At 38.8% G+C, this 23,644-nt stretch overlaps 1 protein-coding gene across 2 annotated transcripts in view; it reads left to right on the top strand.

Annotated features, from left to right (window-relative positions):
* The window catches only part of NLN (neurolysin (metallopeptidase M3 family)), a 106,256-nt gene that overhangs the window by 38,457 nt on the left and 44,155 nt on the right, over window positions 1-23,644 (top strand). The window contains exons 5-9 of one of the 2 annotated variants that reach the window (XM_006870982.1): window positions 495-597; window positions 1,353-1,513; window positions 5,151-5,286; window positions 7,973-8,339; window positions 17,250-17,451. In XM_006870982.1, the coding sequence (XP_006871044.1) occupies window positions 495-597; window positions 1,353-1,513; window positions 5,151-5,286; window positions 7,973-8,339; window positions 17,250-17,451 (969 nt within the window). The remainder of the gene's footprint in view (window positions 1-494; window positions 598-1,352; window positions 1,514-5,150; window positions 5,287-7,972; window positions 8,340-17,249; window positions 17,452-23,644) is intronic. The other variant, XM_006870981.1, reaches the window with a different exon arrangement.

Here is a 23,644-nt window from a genome sequence, read left to right as displayed (position 1 = left end):
TTGTTATCAGCACTGGACTGCTAACCAGAAAATCAGCAGTTCTAACCCACCAGTAACTCTGCAGGAGAAAGATGAGGCTTTCTGTTCCTGTAGATATACAGCCATGAAAATTAGACATGGTGGCTATGAGTCGGAATCAATGCAATGGCGGTGGTTTTTATTTTTGTTTTGGTCACTCAGCAATTATTTATTGTTTATCTACTGTATTTATTATACCTCCTCAATTTAGTTCTTTCAAACTTTCAGCCATCATCAGTATTGTCTTTCCATGAGTGTTAATATACAATTACACATGGACATGATAGAGAAGACTGCAGAAAACTATTTTATCCAGCACATTTCTAAGAAAGTACTTCCAAAGGGTTGGGTTCAGAAGCCAATTTTCATATAAGAAAGAAATTTACTTGATTTGTGGCAATAAAAATCAGTCTTGTTTTGCCATTAGATGTCCTGTGTTTTGTTTTTTTTTAATCTAAATTTTATCTTTATTTCAGGAAATCAAAGCAATGAAGAAAAAAATGAGTGAGCTGTGTATTGACTTTAACAAAAACCTCAATGAGGATGATACCTTCCTTGTATTTTCCAAGGCTGAACTTGGTAAAAGTTTGTTACTTCTACATGAAATGATGTAATTTAGGCAAATAAGGTCCCCTCAGTTTGCCTCGATTTCCAAATACCAAACCCATATCATAGAATCCTTTAAAAAGTAATCATTCAATACCTAACCCCACCATTCTGTCTACCAAAAAGACAACCATGCCAGTCCTAGATTTTAGACTAATAAGAGCATAGACTGTTTCAAAACATAGAGGAGATTTCCTTATCTTTACAGTTAACTTGGAGTCCTGGTGTGGTGCTGTAGGATAAGCACTGGACTGCTAACTGCAAGGTCGGCAGTTCAAGCCCACCAGCCACTCCTCAGAGATCCTATACAGGACCACTTAACTGTTCACCTCTGTTGATGTTTAACAGCCCTCAGTACTTTAAATTGTTTTCTGCCTTACATATTTTAACTTTAAGCTAGTCTCTTCTATTTTGTTCTGGGTATTTCTTGGCTTACGTTTGTCTGTTCTCCATCAAAACACTATCTGTTCATGTACATGTATCTGTACATGTATACTGAAGTCTATTCATATTTTGAATTACCATCACCTAAGCCACCTGGACTCTCACCACCACCCTATTACCACCCAATAACACCAAAAAGAAAAGATAAGGATTGTCATTATTTTACTTGAATTTACAGTTACTCCACAAAATTTCCTAGAGCTACTTCAAGGCATCTTGCCAATGCTAAATAATCCATTAATGAGTAGAAAACATTGATGTGTTTTCCAAACGATTTTTTGCAGGTGCTCTTCCTGATGATTTCATTGATAGTTTAGAAAAGACAGATGATGGCAACTATAAAATTACCTTAAAGTATCCACATTATTTTCCTGTCATGAAGAAATGTTGTGTCTCTGAAACCAGAAGGAAAATGGAAATGGCTTTTAATACAAGGTGCAAGGAGGTACTATAAATGCTTATCTTCTGTTTTTGTGAAGGATTTTGAGAGAAAGATTTGCTTTGTTTACCTATGTTGAAGTCCATTCAGAGACTGATATTCCTATTTGTGTTTGCATCATTGGTGTTATTAAGTGCCTTCGGGTCTATTCCGACCCATAGCGACCCTGTATAGAGTTTCTGAGGGGCAGCTGGTGTGTTTGAATCACCAACCTTCCGGTTCAAACCAATTCCTCTAACCTACAGGACTTTTAGCCTTTTCCTTGACCCTGGGCATGGGCTTACGTAGCTCTGAAAAAAAAAAAAAAAGAATGGGTTAAATAAACTAGAAGGGTTTTTTTTTCCTATCCTAAGTCAACAATTCAGGACATAGGGAAGTAGAGAGAGGTGAAGGGCACATTCCCTTTCTCAACAGGTGACTTTCAAGGTCAATCCTGTTGTCACCATTTCCTAGCCTGTTTGGAAGAAGGGAAGAGGACACAGAACAAACACCTGTAAGGGAAGACCCGGAAATGACATACATGAAACTCCATTTACATTGTCCCCTAATCAATCATACAGCCATATCCAGCTGTGAGGGAGACTGAAAAGTATAGTGTTTAGTTGAAAGACATTTGTTCAGCTACAAAATAGAAGAAAAGAAGAATTAGAAATGGATTCTCAGAGTCAGCCAGCTCCACTACAGTCTGCTTTCCTGGTTGTCCAAGGACCCACGAGTCCCCTTTTTTCCACACACAGGATCCAGTCAGCTTCCAGCTGGTAACTACCTCAGGCTCAAAAACTAGGGTCTCTGGGTAATACAAAACCCTCTCAATTGTGGCTTCTCATGATTTAGCCACCTGTGAAACAAAAGACACATTATATGGCCCTCTCATCCCAGTATACACACCCATCGGTCTAATGAGAGTAAAATAACCACACTAAAAACTTCTCTGGAAAAGGAAAGAATGGGAAACATAGCAGGCCCATTGCAATTTTCAAAAACTGTTTCACAGAAATTGTGAGGATTCCATGTTTTGGTGAAATTCCCTGATTAGCCCATTGGGTTGCCTTTCTCACAGGAATTCTTAAGCACGTGTCCTTCCATGACCCCTGATTTTGCCTGCAGGGAGTTCCTTCTTATCCATTAGCCTCTAGCTCTCTGGTAGCTGTCACTATAGATTCCTGCTGATACCAGTTTGGCTTCTCAGAGTGGCTTTAAAAAACAAATTTGCCAGTTCCCTCTCATGGAGATGCTGTGTGTGTCAGAGTAGACCTGTGCTCCATAGAGTTTTCAATGGCTGATGTTTTGGAAGTAGCTTGACAAATCTTTATTTTGAGGTGCTTCTGGGTGGACCCGGACCTCCAACCTTTCATTTATGTAGCTAAGTATATGTAACTGTTAGCGTTATGCATTAGCTCTAGAAGGTAACATGAGGCCACAGAAAACCTGTTGCAGGATATTGATTTCCAACCCTTGGTTTGGAAAAAAATATAGTCAGTCTTTTTATTATTATCATTATTTAAGAGATATTTATCCAGTTCCACTCCTGTTTTTGTTGTTCGGTGCCATCAAGTCCGTACCAACTCATAGTGACACTATGAACAGCAGAATGAAACACTGCCCAGTGGTAGGCCAACCTCAGTCACTGCTGCGTTTGAGCCCATTGATGCTGGCACTGTGCCAATCCATCTCGTTGGAGGTCTTCCTCTTTTTCTCCAACCTTCCAGTTTACCAAACATGATATCCTTCTCCAGGGTTTGCCCCTCCTGACAATATGTCCCAAGTATGAGAGATAAAGTCTGGCCATCCTGGCCTCCAAGGAGCACTCTGGCTGCACTTCTTCCAACACAGATCTATTTGTTCTTTTGGCAGTCCATGGCACTTTCAATATTCTCCTCCAGCACTAACTCAAAAGCATCAATTCTTCTACGATCTGCCTTATTCATTGTCCAACTTTCACATGCACATGAGGTTATTGAAAATACCATGGCTTGTGCCAGGCACACCTTAGTCCTCAAGCTGACATCTTTGCTCTTCAACACTTTAAAAAGGTCTTGTGCAGCAGATTTGTCCAATGCAATACGTCTTTTGATTTCTTGACTGTTGCTTCTATGCGTGTTGATGGTTGATCCAAGCAAAATGACGTCTTTGACAACTTCAATAGTTTCTCCATTTATATGGATGTTGTTTATTAAAAAGACTAGAAAACAGAAACTCAAAGACACTTGTTCTCCAGTGCTCATTGCTGCACTAGTTGTAGTAGCCAACAACAGGTGGGAGCTAACTAAGTGCTCTCCAACAGATAAACTGAGGTACATATATACTGTGAAATAAAAGCCAGTAGAAGAAATGAAGTCTTAATACAGTACAGGGAACTTGAAAATATCATGCTGAACAGAATAAGTCAGTTACAAAAAGACAAATATTGTATGATCTCACTTATAAAAAGACAAGAAAAGGCGAATGTATAGAGATCAAAATGTTTTAGTAGTAATGACCAGGAGTGAGAGAGAATGGGGAAAAGAATTTAATAGTGATGAAAAAAATACATTAATTAAGGATAGGGCTGCCAGTCAATTATTGTAATTACACACTTGAAAAAAGTGAAATATGCAAAAAATTGTGTGATTATAATTACAATGAACCAAAACAATAAAAAGAGTAGCTACTAAGGCTGCTTATGCACAACCAGATACTTCATGGAATTTGGTTCCCTGATTTGAAGGTTTACAATCAGGGTCTCATGGGACATCTCAGTTAATTGGCCTAATAATGTGTTTAATAAGTCTTGGTGGTAGTGTAGGATAAACATTGGCCCCACCAGCTGCTCCATGCAAGAAATATGAGTCTGTCTGCTCTTGCAAAGATTTATAGTCTCGGAAATGCTATACCAGGTCATTATGAGTCTAAATCAACTGGAAGGCAGTGAATAATAAATAACTTGTTTAGTGCATCTGTTCTACCTCCTAGTTCATTGTATAGTGCCTATAGGCTTAAAATCTTACAAGCTACCAAGGTACAACAAAGTCTCTGACTACCAGGAGCAACAGAGGGGAGGAGAGTCAGGAATAGGAGGAGGATGTAGAATGTGTGGCTAGTTGTCTCCATGAACAACTGCCTCCTTTGCCACGAGACCAGAAGACCTGGATGATGCTTGACTACCATTACTGAACATTTTGATCAAAAACTCCTGATGAAAAGGAGAAAAATGCAGACAAAGATTTCTAATTCTCATAGACTCTGGAGTTTCTGGAGCCATGGAAACTGAATGAACCTCTGAAACCTGAGATAATCTTTTAAATCTTGTACTGAGAATATCTTCGGATATTGTTTTAAAACTGAGCAATAATTTAGCTTAATTAGTTTTTTTAAAAAAAAAAAAGTGGGGGTGGGAGGAAAAGAAAGCTGTAAGAAGGGAATGAAGTTTTTCTTTGTTAGAGGTAAATTGCTTTTCAATAGTGTTCTCAACCCCATTCCCCTCCCCTCCTTAATTTCTTTAAAAGTACATAACATTAATATGGAATAATGTAATATGAGTTGAGATGATCTGAAAATATCTGACAGTTCTTACCAACCTTAAATTACATGTAAAAAGAATTTTTTTTTGTTCTCAATCCTCTGTACCAGTCAGTTACTAACTTTTGTTGTTGTTGATCCCCAGGAAAATACCATAATTCTGCAACATCTACTTCCGCTGAGGGCCAAAGTAGCCAAACTACTTGGCTACAACACGCATGCAGACTTTGTGCTTGAAATGAACACTGCAAAGAGCACAAGCCGTGTGACAGCTTTTTTAGGTGAGGTTTGTTTTGTTTTTTTCTTTAGTCCATTGTATGTTTTTCATTTCTCATAAAACTCTTCTACTGTATCATAGCAGTTGACCCAAGGAACTCAGAATCTAGCATGCCCATTAGAATAGGTTTCTAACAGAATCTGATTTTTTCATTCAAAATAAATTTATTGATTGCTTAGAATATACTAAAGACTGTGCTTGGTTCTAGAAGATGGTTCATTGTTTATATATTACTATTATAGACACTGCCCATTGAGTTTGTTCTGACATCAGGTGTTTTGCAGTGATGGTATGGCTTATGATATTATGTCAAATAAACTGACAAGTGGATGTGAGTGAAAATTGTTACTGTGTAGTACCATTGAGTCAGTTCTGACTCCTAGCGACCCTGTATAGGGTTTCCAAGGTGGGGCTGGTAAGTTTGAACCACCAACCTTACAGTTCAAACTGACCACATAGTCAAGTGCTTATCCTGCAGTGCCACACCAGGACTCTATGAATGGAACTAGAACACAAATGGTGGTGGTGGTTACGTGCTGTGGAATTGGTTCAGACTCACAGCAACACTGTACAGTGTTTCCGAAGCTGTTAAGTCTTTACGGGAGCAGAAAGCCTCATCTTTCTCCTGAGCAACAGCTGGTAGTTTCGAACTGCTGATTTTGAGGTTAGCAGCCCAACCTGTAAGCACTACACTAGCAGAATTTCTTAGAACATATGTAAACAAAAAATTAAATGTTTTCTATTCCAGACACCACTGGATATTACATAAAAGTAATATTAAATGATATGCACCAAAATTATCATCATTCACTTAAAATAATTTTGATTTTTAAAACCTGGATCTAATGTCTGTGGCATTTAGTTACTGATGCTCTGTTCGCTATACCCAGCCTCTTCTCAAGCCAGGTATCATAATTCTAACAGTTTAGTGGAAATGGTTGAATAACTTAGCCATAGTAAAGATAGCTAACTGTTTTTAATCAGCTCTAATCAAAGTTGCCCAAATTGTGATATTTTGTATATTTTCTTCATTGACTTCTCTCAGACTCTATTCATCTTCAGTAACTAGGTAAATTATGTCATTTATTACCTTGATATTCATTTAGCCTTAATATTCTTTTATTAGGTTATGTTAGATATAATTAATAATATGTTCAAATAAACCTTCAGCCCAAAATAGTGAACACAGTTTCTTTAATGGCCATACATCAATTCATTAATATAACAAGGAAACTTTAAAAAAGATACAAAAAAACATAGTTAAAAGGTTTGGAATTTTCCACAAATTTTTTTGAAGACTCCTTGTGTTGTTGTTGTTGTTAAGTACGGTGGAGTCGGTTCCAACTCATAGTGACCCTGCACAGGGCTTCCAAGGCATTAATATATAGAGACTTTTACATATAGCAGGTATATCATAAATGTTAGCTTTATTTATTATTGCATAATTCATGATACATTTATAGAATAACTACCTTGTTTAGAGTCCTGGTGTGGTGCTGGACTACTTTTTGTTAGATTGGAGGTTCAAGCCCACTAGCCACCCCTCAGAAACCTACTTGACAGCACTCAATAGCAACATTGTACAGTATGCTAAAGGTAGGACTGCAGAAAGGAGGAAGAGAAGCCTCCTTTCTCAGTGAATTTTGCCTCGAGTGGGAACAACAGAGAGGTGAGCAGATAACTGTCATAGTCTGATGCATTTTATAAAGAAGCACGGCACAGGGTGTTTACAAGTTTGGTGCGACTGTTTCCGTTGGTGTAACTGCATATACTGACGTGTTTCCTTAGTAACTTCCTGATTGGCTTAATTTCTTTAAACTAGTTTCCCCTGTATCTTAAAATTGGCATCTTCCTGTCAGAGTTGCCCTCTTCCTGCCTGTATTCCCACATTCTCTCACAGACCCAGTCAGAATTGTTTCTCTTTGTATCCTCCTGAGCTTCCTCCTTTCTCTTCACAGCATGCCTCAAGCTGTTACCTCCATCTCACACTTTGCGGTTGCCTCCTAAGCAGCCATGTCACTACATAACCTAGCCCATTTTTATTTTATGTATCTAACAAGTTATAAAGAATACGAGTAAGAGCCTACTCATGTAAGCGAATACTGTGAAGTAGTCACAAAATTGGCCACAGTATGTAAATTGTGGTATCATCATTTTTTCCATCTGAAAAATGGAACTGCTGTATCCAAATATATCTTGATAGAAATGGGGGAGTGATAAACCCATGACTGTCAAATGTGTTGAGCCATTTTTACATAATACCACAGGATACATCTCCTTTTTCTCCCCTGGCTTTTTGAGAAGTCTTACTTCATTGAGGAATATTCGTGTATATGAGTTTAATTTCCCTAAACCACAACATTCTTGAGTGTCAGTTCTCTGTGATAAACTTCTGCTTTGCCGATGATATGAGGAAGTCATGACCTGCTTTTGGTGGTGCAAAACAAAACAAAAAAAGAGTGGAGGAACCATAAAATAACTCACCCTGAAGAGAAAAGCAATGCTGCTTCTCAAATAGAGCCTCAATCCAGCCATCCTTTTTTCCCTATATCCTTCTTTCCATCCTTCCTGCCTGCCTTGCCTCCTTCCTATTCATCTTTATTAAGTACTACAAAGGAGGGGGCACCATGGTAAAATACTACTTGCTCCCAAGGACAGTGAATCACTAACTTTTCCTACTCCCCTCACAGATGACCTAAGCCAGAAATTAAAACCCTTGGGTGAGGCAGAACGAGAGTTTATTTTGAGCTTGAAGAAAAAGGAATGTGAAGAGAGAGGTTTTGAATACGATGGGAAAATCAATGCCTGGGATCTGCACTACTACATGACTCAGACAGAGGAACTCAAGTATTCGCTAGACCAAGAAATCCTCAAGGAATACTTTCCAATTGATGTGGTCACAGAAGGCTTGCTGAACATCTACCAGGAGTTGTTGGGACTGTCATTTGAGCAAGTGGCAGATGCTCATGTTTGGAATAAAAACGTTATGCTTTACACTGTGAAGGATAAAGCTACAGGAGAAGTGTTGGGACAGTTCTACTTGGACCTCTATCCCAGGTACTGAGGATCACATTGTTGGAAAAGGGACCTTAGGGACTCAACTACTCCCAGCTTAAGACTTCTTTTCTTTAGTTTAAAATTCAGGTTTTAAATTTCAGGGCCTAAAGCCAGTATGTCTGGCTTCAACACTTACTGGGTAAGTTGCTTAATTTTGATGTACCTTAGTTTCTTCATCTGTTTTTTATTGTTGTTGTTGTCGCTGTTAAGTGCCATTGAGTCAGTTCTGACACATAGTGACCCCATATAGGGTTTCCGAGGCTGGAAATCTTTAGGGGAACAGAAAGCCTCATCTTCCGTGGAACAGCTGGTAGTTTCAAACTGCTGACCTTGAGTTTAGCAGCCCAACTTGAACACGTATAATACCTACTTCAACTATTTTAAGGATTACATTGGTTAATTCCATGCAATTTTAGAAGAATGTCTTAATTAGTTAGCTACTATCATCAGTGCACTCAGCTGCTAACCAAAGTGTTGCAGGTTTAGGTCCACCGAGAGGTACCTTGGATGAAAAGTCTAGCTATCTACTTCTAAAAAATCAGCCATTGAAAATTCTGTGGAGCACAATTCTATTCTGACATGCATAAGATAGCCAGCCATCTCAGTATTTACTGGCCACTAGAGCAGTAGCAGCAACACCTAATTTGTGCCCTGCACTTATTTAACATTGATCCAAAAAAAAGTGTATTATGAAGTCAGTAATTTAAATCTATTGCCACTCCCCTTAGTCTTGCTAAGAGGCAACACATAAAGTAGGACTGAATTTTTGGTGAAGATTTTATTGTCTCTCCACTATTGGTATGCGGCTGTAGGGTGAACACTGGATTGCTGACTGCCAGGTCAGTGTTTCATACCCATCAGCCACTCCTCAGAAACCCCATACAGGGTCACTGTGAGTCGGAACAGACTCAGCATGACTTAATAACAGTGGTGTTGGTGGTTTTATGCTGTGGAGTTAATTCTGACTTATAGCCACCCTGAATAGGGTTTCTGAGGCTGTAATTTTTTACAGGAGCAGAAAGCCTCATCTGTCTTCTGCAGAACAGCTGACAGTTTCGAACTGCTGACCTTGAGGTTAGCAGCCTGACTTGTAACCACTATGCAACCGTAGCTCCTTCTTAACAACAATATTGACATGATATTTATACCCTTACATTTCTTTTCAATAGTTTCCCCAGGTCATCAGATGTTACCCTGCTTCCATTATAGCATATAAGGAACTTAAAACAGTATCTTTCCAATTTCTCTCATCATTTGTGTTGTTGGTCTATATTTTACTTTTACATATGCTATGAATACCCAAAAGAGCTCTGGTCAGCAATTCGAACCTCAAGGTCAGAAGTTCGAAACTACCAGCTGTTCCACGAGAGAAAGATGAGGCTTTCTGTTCCCATTAAGATTTACAGCCTCAGAAACCTTGTTCAGGGTCACTATGAGTCAGACCAACTCCACAGCACATAACCAACACCACCATAAATACCCAAGAGGTTTTTTATTTTAAAAATAGAAATTTATTTTTCTCACAGTTGTGGAGGTTCAAAGTCCGGTTCCAAGTTTCAGATGTATCAATTCCTTCCTTGTCGTTAGCCCCGGGCACTTTTGGTTCTTAGTGACCTTCACATTGTATTAATCGTCACCAGTATATGCTCTGGTCTCCTAATGAATTTTTAATGTTGCTTCTTTAAATGGTTAAACTCTTTAGGGAAATTAAAAATAAGAAATGATTTTTACATTTACCTTCATTTAATACGTTTTCAGCACTCTACATTTCTTTCCCACCATTCGTCTGTCAGTTTGTTATATTATGGAGGCTGTGAAACTGGAAGCTATGCCATCACTGTTTTAAATACCAGCAGGGTCATTCATAATGGACAGCTTTCACTGGAGATTCTGGACTAAGGTACAGTAGGGAGAAGAAAAGCTAATGTCTGAATGTTTAGCCACTGAAAATTTTATGAATAGCAGTGGAATATGGTGAGATATAGCACCAGAAGATGAAAGCATTATGAAAAACACCAAAATATTGTTAGATATAATGCCAAAAGATGAGCCCCTTAGATTGGAAGGCACTCAAAACATGACTAGGAAAGAGCTGCATCCTCAAAGTAGAGTTGATCATGATGATGCAAATGGATTAAAGCTGTCAGGACCTTCATTTGCTGAGAGGCCACAACTCAGAAAGGAGAGACAGCTGCAAACATCCATTAACAATCAGAACATGGAACATACAAAGTATGAATCTAGGAAAATTAGAAGTTGTCAAAAATGAAAAAGAATGCATAAAGATTGATATCCTAAGCATTAGTGAGCAGAAATGGATTGATATTTTCCATTTTGAATCTGACAATCAAATGGTTTACTGTGGTAGGAATGACAAATTAAAGAGGAATGGCATTGCATTCATCATCATAAAAGAACGTCTCAAGATCTGTCTTGAAGTACAATGCTTTCTTTGATGTTGTTGTTGTTAAGTGCCATTGAGTTGGTTCCAACCCATATCGACCCTGTATACGGTTTCCGAGGAACAGCTGGTAAGCTTGAACCACCAACCTTGCAGTTCAAATGAATTTTCAGCCTAGCACATTAACCCACAGTGCCACATAGAATAATATAAATATGTATACAAGGAAGACCAGTGAATACCACTATTATTCAAATTTATTCACCAACCACTAAAGCCACTAATGATGAAATTGAAGAATTCTGTCAACTTCTTCAATCTGAAAATTTTCAAATTGCATTGATCAAGATGCATTAATAATTACTGGCAATTTGAATTCAAAGGTTAGGAACAAAGATGAAGGATCAGTATTTGGAAAATATTGCCTTGATAATAGAAATTATGCTGGAGACCTCATGATAAAAATTTGCAAGTCCAATGATTTATTCATTACAAATACCTTTTTTAAACAACATAAAATGTGACCGTACACATAAAACTCTCCAATGGAATACAAAGAAATCAAATTGACTACAACTGTGGGAAGTGACAGTGAAAAAAGCTCATTATCATCAGCCAAAACAAGGTCAGGGGCAGACTATGGAACAGACCATCAATTGCCCCTATGAAAGTTCAGGCTGAAGTTGAAGAAAATTAACACAAGTTCAAGACAGCCAAATTCCATCTGAATTTGGAGAACATCTCAAGAACAGATTTGATGCATTAGACACAAATGACCAAAAACCAGAAGAGCTGTGGGATAGTATCAAGAACATCATACAAGTAGGAAGCAAAAGGTCATTTAAAAAGACTGGAAAGACCATTTGACCTAGCTTCAATGGCTTGATGACCAGAGCTTGACTAGAGGAAGATAAAGAAATTTGATAGAGGAAGCAAGTGTAACTTGCTACAATTTGATGAAATTGACATATGTTTAAGGATGTTGTAGCTCAAAATACCAACTGAGAGGGAAGGAGTCTTCACAAGCCTGTTTCCCCCTATACAGGGTTGATAAGGATGGGCAAATTAGATATTGGCTACCTAAAATGGGGGACTATAAAGGCATGAAATGGCTTACAAGTTTTCAAGAGGGAGTTTAGTTTCATAGTGTGCGGAGGAAGGTAGAATCCCCACTGAATAGTTTTCATCTTGTCTAGATGGGTCTGGTGGAAGGAGATGGGGGATAGGATTCTTTTGATACTACTGAGTGAATAATTGTTATCATGACTAATTGCAGCTGTCACAATTGTAAAGGTAGAAGTTGTGTAACATAAAGAGGGGAGTAGTTAATCTTACATTCCAGGAACAGAGGCCCCTAGGAACATCAAGAGAGAAGAGCATGAGTGGCATGTGGGACCTTATCCAGAGAAGCAATGACACCAGAGATGGAGACAGAGATGAGGACATGGAGAGACAGAGTAACTGAAGATTCTAGACTCATGGAAAGAGAAAGGTTGTATGCTGGCAGCCAGGAGGCTGGCTTACAGAATGTACCCTTTGGTTGTTTTATGATTACATATTCCTGAGTGTTTTTGCGTACTTCCAAAAAAAACCCAGAAGCAAATTCTGTTAAATGATGATGCATGGAGGGGATTGTAATCATTGCAATGAAACAAAATATGATAGGATGAGTGCAAAGCTGATGTTCTCCCAAATAAACTCAATTCACAATAAAAGCTTTTAAAAATAAAGGACTAGAAAGAAAGAAAAGACCAAAACAGATGTTGGAAGAAACTCTGAAATTTGCTCTTCAGTGTAGAGATGCTATACCTAATGAAATAAATGAGGAAGTCAAAGAGCTGAACAGAAAATTTCAAAGCGCAGTTTGAGAAGACAAAATCGAATATTATAGTAAATAAATGTGCAAAGCCCTGAAGTTAGAAAACTAAATGGCAAAACACACTTAGCATTTTTCAAGCTGAAAGAACTGAAGAAAAATTCAAGCCTTGATTTGCAGTATTGAAAAATTCTATGGTTAAAATGTAGTCCTGGTGAGGTGCTGTAGCATAAGTATTGGGCTACTAACCACCAGCTAGGCAGTTCAAACAAGCCAGCCACTTCTCAGAAACCCAATACAGGGTCACTGTGAATCAAACCGACTTGCCCTCACTTAACAGCAACAACATGGGCAAAATATTGAATGATGCAGAAAGCATCAAAAGAAGATGGGAGGGTCTACACAGTCACTATACAAAAAGAGTTAGTTGTTGTTCAGCCATTTCAAGCGGTAGCATATGATCAAGAACTGATGATACTGAAAAAAGAAGCCCAAGCGGCACTGAAGGCATTGACAAAAAAAAACAAGCCTCCAGGAATTGACAGAATACAAATTTAACTCTATCAATAAACTGATGCAGCACCGAGGTGCTTACTCATCTGTGCCAAGTAATTTGGAAGAAGCTACCTGGCCAATTGGAGTTCTGGTGTGGTGCTGTTAATGCGCCAGACTGCAAAGTTGTTTGAACTGCAAGGTCGGCGGTTCAAGCTCACCAGCCGCTCCTCAGAAACCCTATACAGGGTCACTATGGGTCGGGATCGACTCGACGACACCTAACAAGAACAACAACCTGGCCAGTTGATTGGGAGAGATCCATATTTGTGCCCATTCCAAAGAGAGGAGACCCAAAGGAATGTGGAAACCAGTGCTATCACATGCAAATAAAATTTCACTGATGATAATTCAAAAACGGCTACAATAGTGCATCGACAGAGAACTGCCAGAAATTCAAGCCTGATTCAGAAGACGATGTGTACCTAGAGGCATCATTGCTAAGGGCAGGTGAACCTTAGCTGAAGGCAGAGAATACCAGAAAGATGTTTACCTGTGCTTTATTGATTATACAACGTCTTTCAGCTGTGTGGATCATGACACACTATGGATAACATAGTGAAGAAAGGGTATTCCAGAGTACTTAATTGTGTTCTTGAGGCGCCTGCACATAAACCAAGAGGCAGTTCTTAGCACAGAACAAGGGAGTGCTGAATGGTTTAAAATCAGAAAAGGTTTGTGTCATGGTTGTATTCTTTCACCATACTTATTCAGTGTGTATGCTGAGTGAATAATCCGAAACTGAATTATATGAACAATGTGGCATCAGGATGGGAGGAAGACTCGGTAACAACCTGAAAGTGAAGAGGACTTAAAATACTGATGAAGATCAAAGACTACAGCTTTCTGTATGGATTGGATCTCAACATAATGAAAACAGAAATTCCACAACTGGATCAATAAATAACATCATGATAAATGGAGAAAAGATTGAAGTTGTCAAAGGTTTCATTTCGCTTGGATCCACAATCAATACTCATGGAAGCAGCAATCAAGAAATCAAATAACATAATTACATGACAAATCTGATGAACAAGACCTCTTTTTTTTTTTTTTTTAACTTTTTATTGTAAATTGAATGAAGGTTTACAGACAAGATTGTCAGTTTTACATTCAACAAATCATCTCAATGATTGCACTCTCCTCCATGTTGTAACAACAGTATGTCACTTCCTCCCTTTGGATCCTATTTCCATTCCACCCACTTTCCCATCCTTTCTCAACTTTATTCTTAGGTAAATGTTGCCCTTTTGATTTGGAATGATTGACCATTCCATGGTGAGCATACCTTCTAGTGTTATTTCTCCCTCATATTTTTATTTACTACTTAGCTGAAAATTCGACCGCAGAGGTGAGTTCCTTTCCAGTCCTGAAAGCGGTTGAGGGCCATATTGGGTTCCTTCAGGTTTTTTCTAACCAATAAGCCATTTTTTGTTTGTTTTTTCAATTTTGAATTTTGTTCCACTTCTCTATTAAGGACCTTCTAATGTGATCCTTTTCAGAGCAGTTGGTAGTGACAGCCAGGCACCATGTAGTTCTGGCCTTACATCAGTCAAGACTGATGGTCATATGTTCCATTAATCCATCAGACTAATTGATTCCAAGTATTTTGAATTCTCATCACCCTTCTTTCTTCCACACTCATGAACTTATAAGATCCCAGCTTTACTCACCAAAGTAGGATGTAGAACATTGTCCTTGTGGACCTGTTATGCCAATTGACCTTGAAACTATGGACAAGACCTCTTGAAGTGTTCAAGATACCAGTTTCAGGATCAGGTGTGCCTGACCCAAGCCATAATATTTTCAATTGCCTCATTTGCATGTGAAAGTTGGACAATGAATAAGGAAGACTGAAGAAGAATTGATGCTTTTGAGTTGGGTTGGGGAGGAATATTGAAAGTACCATGGACTTCCAGAAGAACAAACAAATCTGTGTCAGAAGAAGTCCAGCAAGATTGCTTCTTAGAAGCCAGGGTGGTGAGACTTCATCGCTCATACTCTGGACACATTATCAGGAGGGACTAGTTCCTGGATAGGGACATCATAGTTGGTAAATTGGAGGGTCAGTGAAAAAGAGGAAATCCCCCAATGAGATGGATTGACACAGTAGCATCTTTGTATGCCTCACAATTTTTTTTTAAACCATACAACTTATATAGGACAGTAAAGACTAAAAAAGCACATTGTTTTATATACCTGGAAATGGACACACATTTACGCCTGCTAGGTCTTTAATATCTGTAGGGGGAGTTTGATTCTGATTAGTACTTGAGCTGGATTTAGGATGTTATTGTGCCATGGTTATCCTCCATGAACCACAAACTTCAAATGTTTGTAATGTTACATTTAGGGTTCAAGGTAATTTGCCTGAGAGTTAGCCTCAGTGTCTGCTCTGTCCTTTTCTTTAAGTCTTTCTTTTGTGTTGTGCCATGGAATGGGTCTCTTTTAAAGCTCTTACTCATCTCCAAGCAGTGGACTGCTGATAATATGTTATTCAATGCTTTTTAGTCTGCGTAAGAGATGAGAGGTCTCTGTTGTTCAGATTAAGCCTCAGTCTTAAACAGACTGTGGGCCCTTCTCAGCAATCCTGCTGTACTCCAATCTCAGCTGTGGGTCTGAGCCCAGGATGCATTCCTACTCCTCCTCCAGGGATGCAGGGTTTTGTTTTATCTGTTTGTTTTCTCCAGGGGCAGTGGACTCTCACCAGTGCTGTAAGGATGAGAGCATTTGTGCCTTTCCCCTAACAATGTAAAGTCTTTGCTCTATAGGAGAGAGAGGCACAAAGAATGGAGATAGTGCTCCATGCCTTTTACATGGCAACTGCTCCCTTCACCCCAGGCCCGCAGCACAACTGAACTTCCTCAGGGTTCTCAACTTGGCCAGTCTTTTTGTGTGCACTCACTGAGGGCTGTGGAGAAGAACTTGGAATAGATGCAGGTTTTCCCTTATCTGTACGCCCTCCTTCTCTATTTTCACTGGTAATCTTGGTGTATTAATAATTTTTTATTATTAAACACATTTTTATTATAGTAAAACACACATAACAAACTGTTCTAACTATTTTCAGTGAACAGTTATATTAATTATATTCACCGTGTTGTACAGCCACCACCTCTGTTCATTTATAAAATAGTTATAAGTAATTTGGTATACTGTTATTAAGTTATTATTAATTTAACAGTTTAGTAACTGTTAACCTTTAGTAATGTATTAAAAACTCTTCTTACTGACTTGTGCCATGTTCTGCAAGTTTAAGTGTTTGCTTCATCTCTATCCTTGGAGGTCCTTGTTTTAGATTGTGGGTTAGTTGATTATGCTTTAACCTCAACTTCCTGATGGGTTTAAGAAAAGTTGTATTTGCAGACGGTTTAGCATGCTTATGTGGTTACTGCTGCTGCTGCTGTTTTTGTTGTTTCAGGTTTATGTATCTCAATAGAAAGCTGAAAGACTAACTTTTTTTGTTGTTCCAGGTTTATGTATCTCAATAGAAAGCTGAAAGACTAACTTTTTTTTTTTTTTTTTTTTTTTAAACTGGAATAGCATCAGAGAGGGGTAAAGGGGGCAGGAGAGTAATTATAATTAGAATCACCAAGAAAAACTTATACAAACTTAAAAAAAACAAACAACTTTGCCCAAACTCTAATGCACTGTTTGAGTTCTGAGCACAGAAAACGAAGTTAAGTCAAGAATAGAAGAGTTTGTAGTATAATTTATGTTTTTCAGGCTGACTTTCAAGATTCTGTTTCCAAAAAGCCTGTCTAGTTCACAAAGGAGCTCATTTAATTGTGACTGGAGAGTCTTCCCTATTTAAATGTCTGGAATTAAAGTTTTTTTCTTGATTTTAATTCAAAGAAAAAACTACTTGATGAATCAACCTGTATCTTTCATTTCATATTTGCTTCAACACTATATTGAAAACTAACTTGACTCCATCTTTGGAGAAGCCTGGGAGCTTTTTTGTTACTTTGTTTTGTTTTAGTTTTTCTACTTTAACAGAACATTGGCCTGTTTTCCAAAAAGTAAATGACATGTGTTAAACATCTTCTGGTATCTAATATGGCTTGGCAACTGAGAGAGGCCATGCCATTGTTGCTAGAGAGGTTTTGTCGAATCTCACTGACATGTTTCTGGTTTCTAGGGAAGGAAAATATAACCACGCAGCTTGCTTTGGTCTCCAGCCTGGCTGTCTTCTCCCTGATGGGAGTCGAATGATGTCTGTGGCTGCCCTTGTGGTGAACTTCTCACAGCCAGTAGCAGGTCGTCCCTCTCTCCTCAGGCACGATGAGGTGAGGACTTACTTCCATGAGTTTGGTCATGTCATGCATCAGATATGCGCACAGGTGAGTGGTTTTGTTTTTATTTATTTATTTATTTATTTTCATGGTAAGCCTATAAATTTCCTCTTGGTTTTTCAGACATCTTTTTGAAACTTTTGTCAAGTTTCTCCACTCATATTGTTTTTTCAGAATCTGAACACGTTAAAGAGTTTCATAGACCTTCAGCAAAAACACAATTTTGCTCTAATCATGTCCTCTTTCACAACGTATTTTCACTCAGATGATAACCCACTGATGAAAAAGCTTTTTGAATACTGGTCTGTGGAAACAGAAAAAAAGACTACCACTTGGGAACAGTTACAAATACTATGTTTGTTTTTCTGTTCATTCTTTTCTTCTCCACAGGAACTTGGTGTAAACTTCCCAGATAACCAGAGATATAATCTGTCACTTCTGCTTTTTAATGCTTTGTTAGTTCAATTATTTTCAACTCTAAGCCCTTTACTGGAGTCCTAGTGTAGCGTTGTAAATGCGCTGGACCAAGATGTCAGTTTGAACCACAAAGTTGGCAATTCAAACCCATCAGCCACTCCTTGGAAACCCTATACAGAGTAGCTAAGATGAGACAAAAGGAGCTCTGGTAGCGTAGTGGTTACGAGTCGGGCTGCGAATCTCACGGTTAGCAGTTCGAAACTGCCAGCTGTTCCACGGGAGAAAGATGAGGCTTTCTGTTCCCGTAAAGATTTACAGCCTCGGAAACCCTGTACAGGGTTGCTATTAGTCGGAACTTACTCCACGGCACATAACAACAACAACAAGATGAGACAACAACAGCAAAATATTTATTGTATAAAACGGAGTAAAAGGACTTGCTGCTGCTATTGCTGTGTGCCGTCAAGTCGGTTCCAACTCAGTGAACCTGTATAGGGTTTCCGAGGGAGCAGAAAGCCTCATCTTTCTCCAGTGGGTCTGCTGAAGGATCCCAACCGCTGACCTTACTGTAAGCAGTACAATTGTAACCTACTACACTACCAGGAGTCCTGGTGTGGCGCTGTGGGTTAATATGCCAGACTGCAAAGCCGTTTGAACTGCAAGGTCAGCGGTTCAAGCTCACCAGCTGCTCGTCGACTCGACGGCACTTAACAACAACACTCTACCAGGACTCCGTAGTAAAACACTTTTTGTTGTTGTTAAGTTCTGTTAAGCCGTTTCCAACTCATGGTGACCCTGTATAAGCTTTACGAGGAGCATCTGGTGGGTTTGAACTGTCTACCGTGTGATTTGCAGTACAGTGCTGTTCCTACAGTGCCTCACCAAGAGTCCAAATATTTCGTAGCACCCCCATTATTAGTCTCTAATTAAAATAATAGTTAAAATTCCCTAGTCTAAGAACTTTCCAGGGAAACAGATGTGTTCAGTGAATTGCAGCTGGTCTCTGTTTCTGAAAATGAAACTTTATAATATAGTCCAGTGAATAGTCTCAAGCTATTTTAGATTGAGCCAAATAACTTGCAAATATTTAACCATTTTTGGTATGTGAAACCACCTCATTGAGAAGTTTAAACTAATAGTTCAACTATTATTACTGATATTAGTGACAGTTTTCCAAATTTGAAATCTCTCTGGTCTCTACGGGAATACGGTGACTCTGTAGGATAAACACTGGACTTTGAAGCACAGAATCATCAGTTTGAGCCCACCAGCCACTCTGCAGGAGAAAGATGAGGCTTTATGCTCCTGTAAAGATTAATAGCCACAGAAGCCCTATATAGATAAGGTCACTATATATCGAAACCAACTTGATGGCACTTAACACAGCAACGAGTCTCAAATGGTAAGCTTATAAAAAATAATTATTTTATTTTTAAATAGTTTTAGATTTATAAGAAAGTTGCAAATATAGTTTAGAGATTTTCTATATATTCCTCTTGTATGTCAGTACACTTGGCAACATTGTTGTTCTTAAGTGTCAGTGAGTCGGTACCAACTCATAGCGATCCTGTATAAGGTTTACAAGGAGCGGCTGGAGAGCTTGAACTGCTGACCTCGAGGTTCAAAATGACCTTGCAGTCTAGTGCATTAACCCACAGTGTCACACCAGGACTTTGGCACTAAGAAGCCGAAATTGGAATATTATTCCTAATTAAACCCCATACTTTCTTTTCGGATTTTACTAGTTTCTCCTTAATGTCCTTTATTCATTTTTTAAATATCAATATAGTGTCCTTCCCGAACAGAAGAGAAATAAATCTATGAGTGTGAGTCAGAAATTATCTGCAGTCCAGTTATATTAAAACACCCATCTGTGTCCATGACTGATGCACACGAAATGATTGTGTTAAATAGATGAGTGACCCTGGATTATATGGGAAATCATTTGCAAATCAGCCATGGCTCTGCCTAGGAAATAATTTATGACAGACTTGGGTTTCGAAAACTTTGTGTTAGATAGATACTAAAACAACTCACAGAAGAGCGTAAACAGAAGCATTTGGACATCTGCAAACAAAATTTGGACTGATATTTGAAAGAAGGTAAAGTTTCTTAAATCGTACTGGTTGGTGCTGCAACATGGATTCAACACTACAAGCCTAAAAGTAAACAACAGAGTGTGGAATGGTAACATCATCAATTGCCTACCAAGAAAAAGTTCAAAAGTCAACCATCAGCTAGAAAATTAATGCTTAAGTTCTCTGGGATCCTCAAGGGCCAGCATTGGAACACTATCAGGAAAAAGATTCAACAATCACCAGTACTCATTATAGTGAGATGCTCACTGACAAGCTGAAGCCTAAACCAGATTAAATGCAGAAGACCCCTGCTGTCCAAGGGCATTGTGACCTTGCATGACAATGCCCATCCACACACCTCTGCTCACACTGTTGATACTCTGCAAAAACTTCTGATTTGAAGTGTTAAAGCATTCTCCCTGTAGTCCTGATCTTGCTCCATCAGACTTTCACCTGTTTGGTCCCCTGAAAGCAGCCCTTCTGGGACGAAGATTAATTTATGATGAAGAAGTGAAGACAGTGGTACATTTGTGGCTCACAACTCAGCCTAATACAGGAATACAAAAGCTTGTTGACAGATGGACACAGCGTATTGAAAAGCGAGAAGATTGTGTTGGGAAATGATGTATTTGTCTTTCCTAAAAGTTGATTAAAGTAAATTTTACAGGCATAGTGCGAGTAGTTTTTGACTCACCCTCATATTACATTTTTCAAATAGTAATGGTTAGAAACAACTATGCAATAAGGCCTGGTGAAATATTCAGGAGTTTGCACTACATGTAAGCAACCCTGAATACAGCAATAACAACTATAGCCAAGCAGCCTGAACTGTCAATGCAAATCCAAGCATAGTATTAAATATTAAACATGGTGGCATACTTTTCCAAAATTGTGAATCTTCCATGTATAAGAACTGAATCTAACTTTGATTTATATGGTGGTAGTGGTGGTGGTGGTGGTGTGCCATGGAGTCGGTTCCAATTTATAGTGACCCTGTATAGGGTTTCTGAGGCTGTAGACCCCAGTAATTATAGTCTTGGAAATTAAAATTGTATAAAAAAGACTTGGGAGAAATATATACGGTGGAATTAGTTACTAGGTTCAATTATTAAAAGTTTTTTACATTTATATAAATGTTTAGTGGGACATATCAAAAACATGCAGAATATGGAATAATTTTGATTGTCATGACATGTGGGACAGTCCTGGGCATGGCTAGCCCCCAGTCATTGTAATAACAAAATTTTACCTACGTGTTCCAAAATATTACTACCATCTTTGTTGAAAAACTATTGTAATTCTCTTAGCATTTTATCTTTGTATCTTGTGCTTTCATCTTTTATTTAAAAGACAGTAGGTGTCTTCATTTCTTCATGCTGCCGTTACATGAATACTCTAAATTATTAAGTAATTAAGTACCACTGAGTTGGTTTCAACTTATAGTGACCCAGTATAGGGTTTCTGAGGAGTGACTGGTGAGTTTGAACCACCTACCTTGTGGTTTGGACACCTGGTGTGGTGCTGTGGATCAGCACTGGACTGTGAATCATAAGGTCAGCCGTACAAACACACCAGCATCTCCTCGGAAACCCTATACAGGGTCGCTATGAGTTGGAACCACCTCAATGGTACTTAAGAACTTAATAATTGAAAGTTTTCATGTAATGGCAGTAAACAAAACTAAACATGGCGCTAAACAACAACCTTGAGATTTAAATCGACCTTGAGTCCAGTACTTTCCTTTCTTCATGCTTCCATTATATAAATACCATAAATGAATGGAAATTTATTTTCTCCTAGTGTGTCATTGTTTAATGCCATGGAGTCTGTTCTGACTAATAGCAGCCCTACATGAATGACTTGTAAGGTTGGCGCAGGACCGAACAGTGTTTCTTTCTGTTGTGTATAGGGTCCCTATGAGTTGGTAGCAAGTTGATGACACCTAACAACAACAACAAGAGCAGCTAGTGGGTTTGAATCACTGACATTGAGGTTCAAATTGACTTTGCAGTCCAGTGCATTAACCCACAGCACCACACTAGGACTCCTCTCATAGTATAGGAGGCTAGAAAGAAGTCTAAATTCAGGGCGCTGGCCCTAGGGAAAGGCTCGCACTCTGATGGCTCTTGGGAAGCAGGTCCTGGTCTCTTTTCAGTTTCTCTTCCTTGGTTCCTTGATGATCTTCATGGGTAATTATCTTCCCCTGCATTTGTGCTGCATTCTCTGTGCCTTATCTGCTCTCTTTGTCAAAGGTGTTTAGGTTACACCCTACACGGAAATTGTTTGTCATTAGCATGACAAAGCAAGTACTATTCTCAATTTGGATTACATCCACCAAGTATAGGGATTTAGGATTTACAACACATATTGGGGGGAAGGAGGGCTTAATTCAATCCATATCAAAAAAGCAATATAGGGATCTGTCCAGATAAAGAAGACGTGATATAGACATATTTGTTGTTACTTTTTTGTTTTTAGGTGCCATTGAGTCAATTCATAGTGGCCCTGTATACAACAGAACAAAACACTGAGCATGCCTTGTCCTGAGCCATCCTCACAATTGTTGCTATGTCTTGTTGTTGTTGTGTGCTGTGGAGTTGGTTCCGACCCATAGCAATCCTGTACAGGGTTTCCGAGGCTGTAAATCTTTACAGGAGCAGAAAGCCTCATCTTTCTCCCGTGGAGCGGCTGATAGTTTCGAACTGCTGACCTTAAGGTTCACAGCTCGATTCGTAACCACTACGCTACTATGTCTACTGGGTCTTTCATCGGAGGATAGGCAATCTGTGACAATAATGCAAATGTTCTTTCTTACATAATGTTAAAATCTGTGAACACATCACTGCTGCTGCATGCTGTTGAGTCAGGTCTGATTCATAGTTACCCTGTATAAGGTTTCTGAGGCTGTAAATCTTTACAGGTGCAGAAAGCTTGAATTTTCTCATGCAACACGGCACTAGTGTTCTTGAAATAGTTAGGATATGGACTTCTATCAATGACCATTTTGTCACTGGTGTTTCTTCTCATTGGGATAGGTTCAGTGTTCAGTTTTCTAAAATATCTTTGTGTTTTTCCGAAAATCTAAATCATTTTCTTAATTTCAGGCTTCTGTTGTTTTGATTACTGAAGGTCCAGTTATTTGTTCAGAGTTAAGCGATAGTCTACTCATGAAACAGTGGTTCCTTTTGAAAATCTGATTTAAACAATGGATACCTCTTCCAAAAAAATGCTCATACACCCAACCTTTCACACAGAAATCCAAAGGGCTCACAGATGCCATGAAACCCAACTCATAATAGATCCTAAGTTGTCGTTCTTGTTGTTGTCAAGTACCGTCAAGTTGGTTCCAACTTATAGCAACCCTATGGAGGGTTTCCGAGGAGCAACTGATGGTTCACAATCCAGTGCTTATCCTACAGCTGCACATCAGGTCCCAAGTTAAGAACTCCATATTTGGATGTTGATTATAGAGTGGTCATTTCACAGGGAAGTAATTTGGGGTCTTAATCACATCTGTTAAAATAATAGTGATATTCAAATGGGGTTTTCAATGAATTCAGTGCTGAATCTGATTTTCAGATAGAATCGGTCGGCCCTCTTTTAATTTTATATATACGAGCTCTGGTAGCGTAGTGGTTACGAATCAGGCTGCGAACCTTATGGCCAGCAGTTCGAAACTACCAGCCGCTCCGCGGGAGAAAGATGAGGCGTTCTGCTCCCGTAAAGATTTACAGCCTCGGAAACCC

This window comes from Chrysochloris asiatica, unplaced genomic scaffold (genome assembly GCF_000296735.1).
Source record: "Chrysochloris asiatica unplaced genomic scaffold, ChrAsi1.0 scaffold00157, whole genome shotgun sequence".
In the NCBI taxonomy this organism is placed as follows: Eukaryota; Metazoa; Chordata; class Mammalia; order Afrosoricida; family Chrysochloridae; genus Chrysochloris; species Chrysochloris asiatica.
The sequence above is the reverse complement of the archived record's forward strand: the minus strand, read 5'-3'. Positions and strand labels throughout refer to the sequence as shown.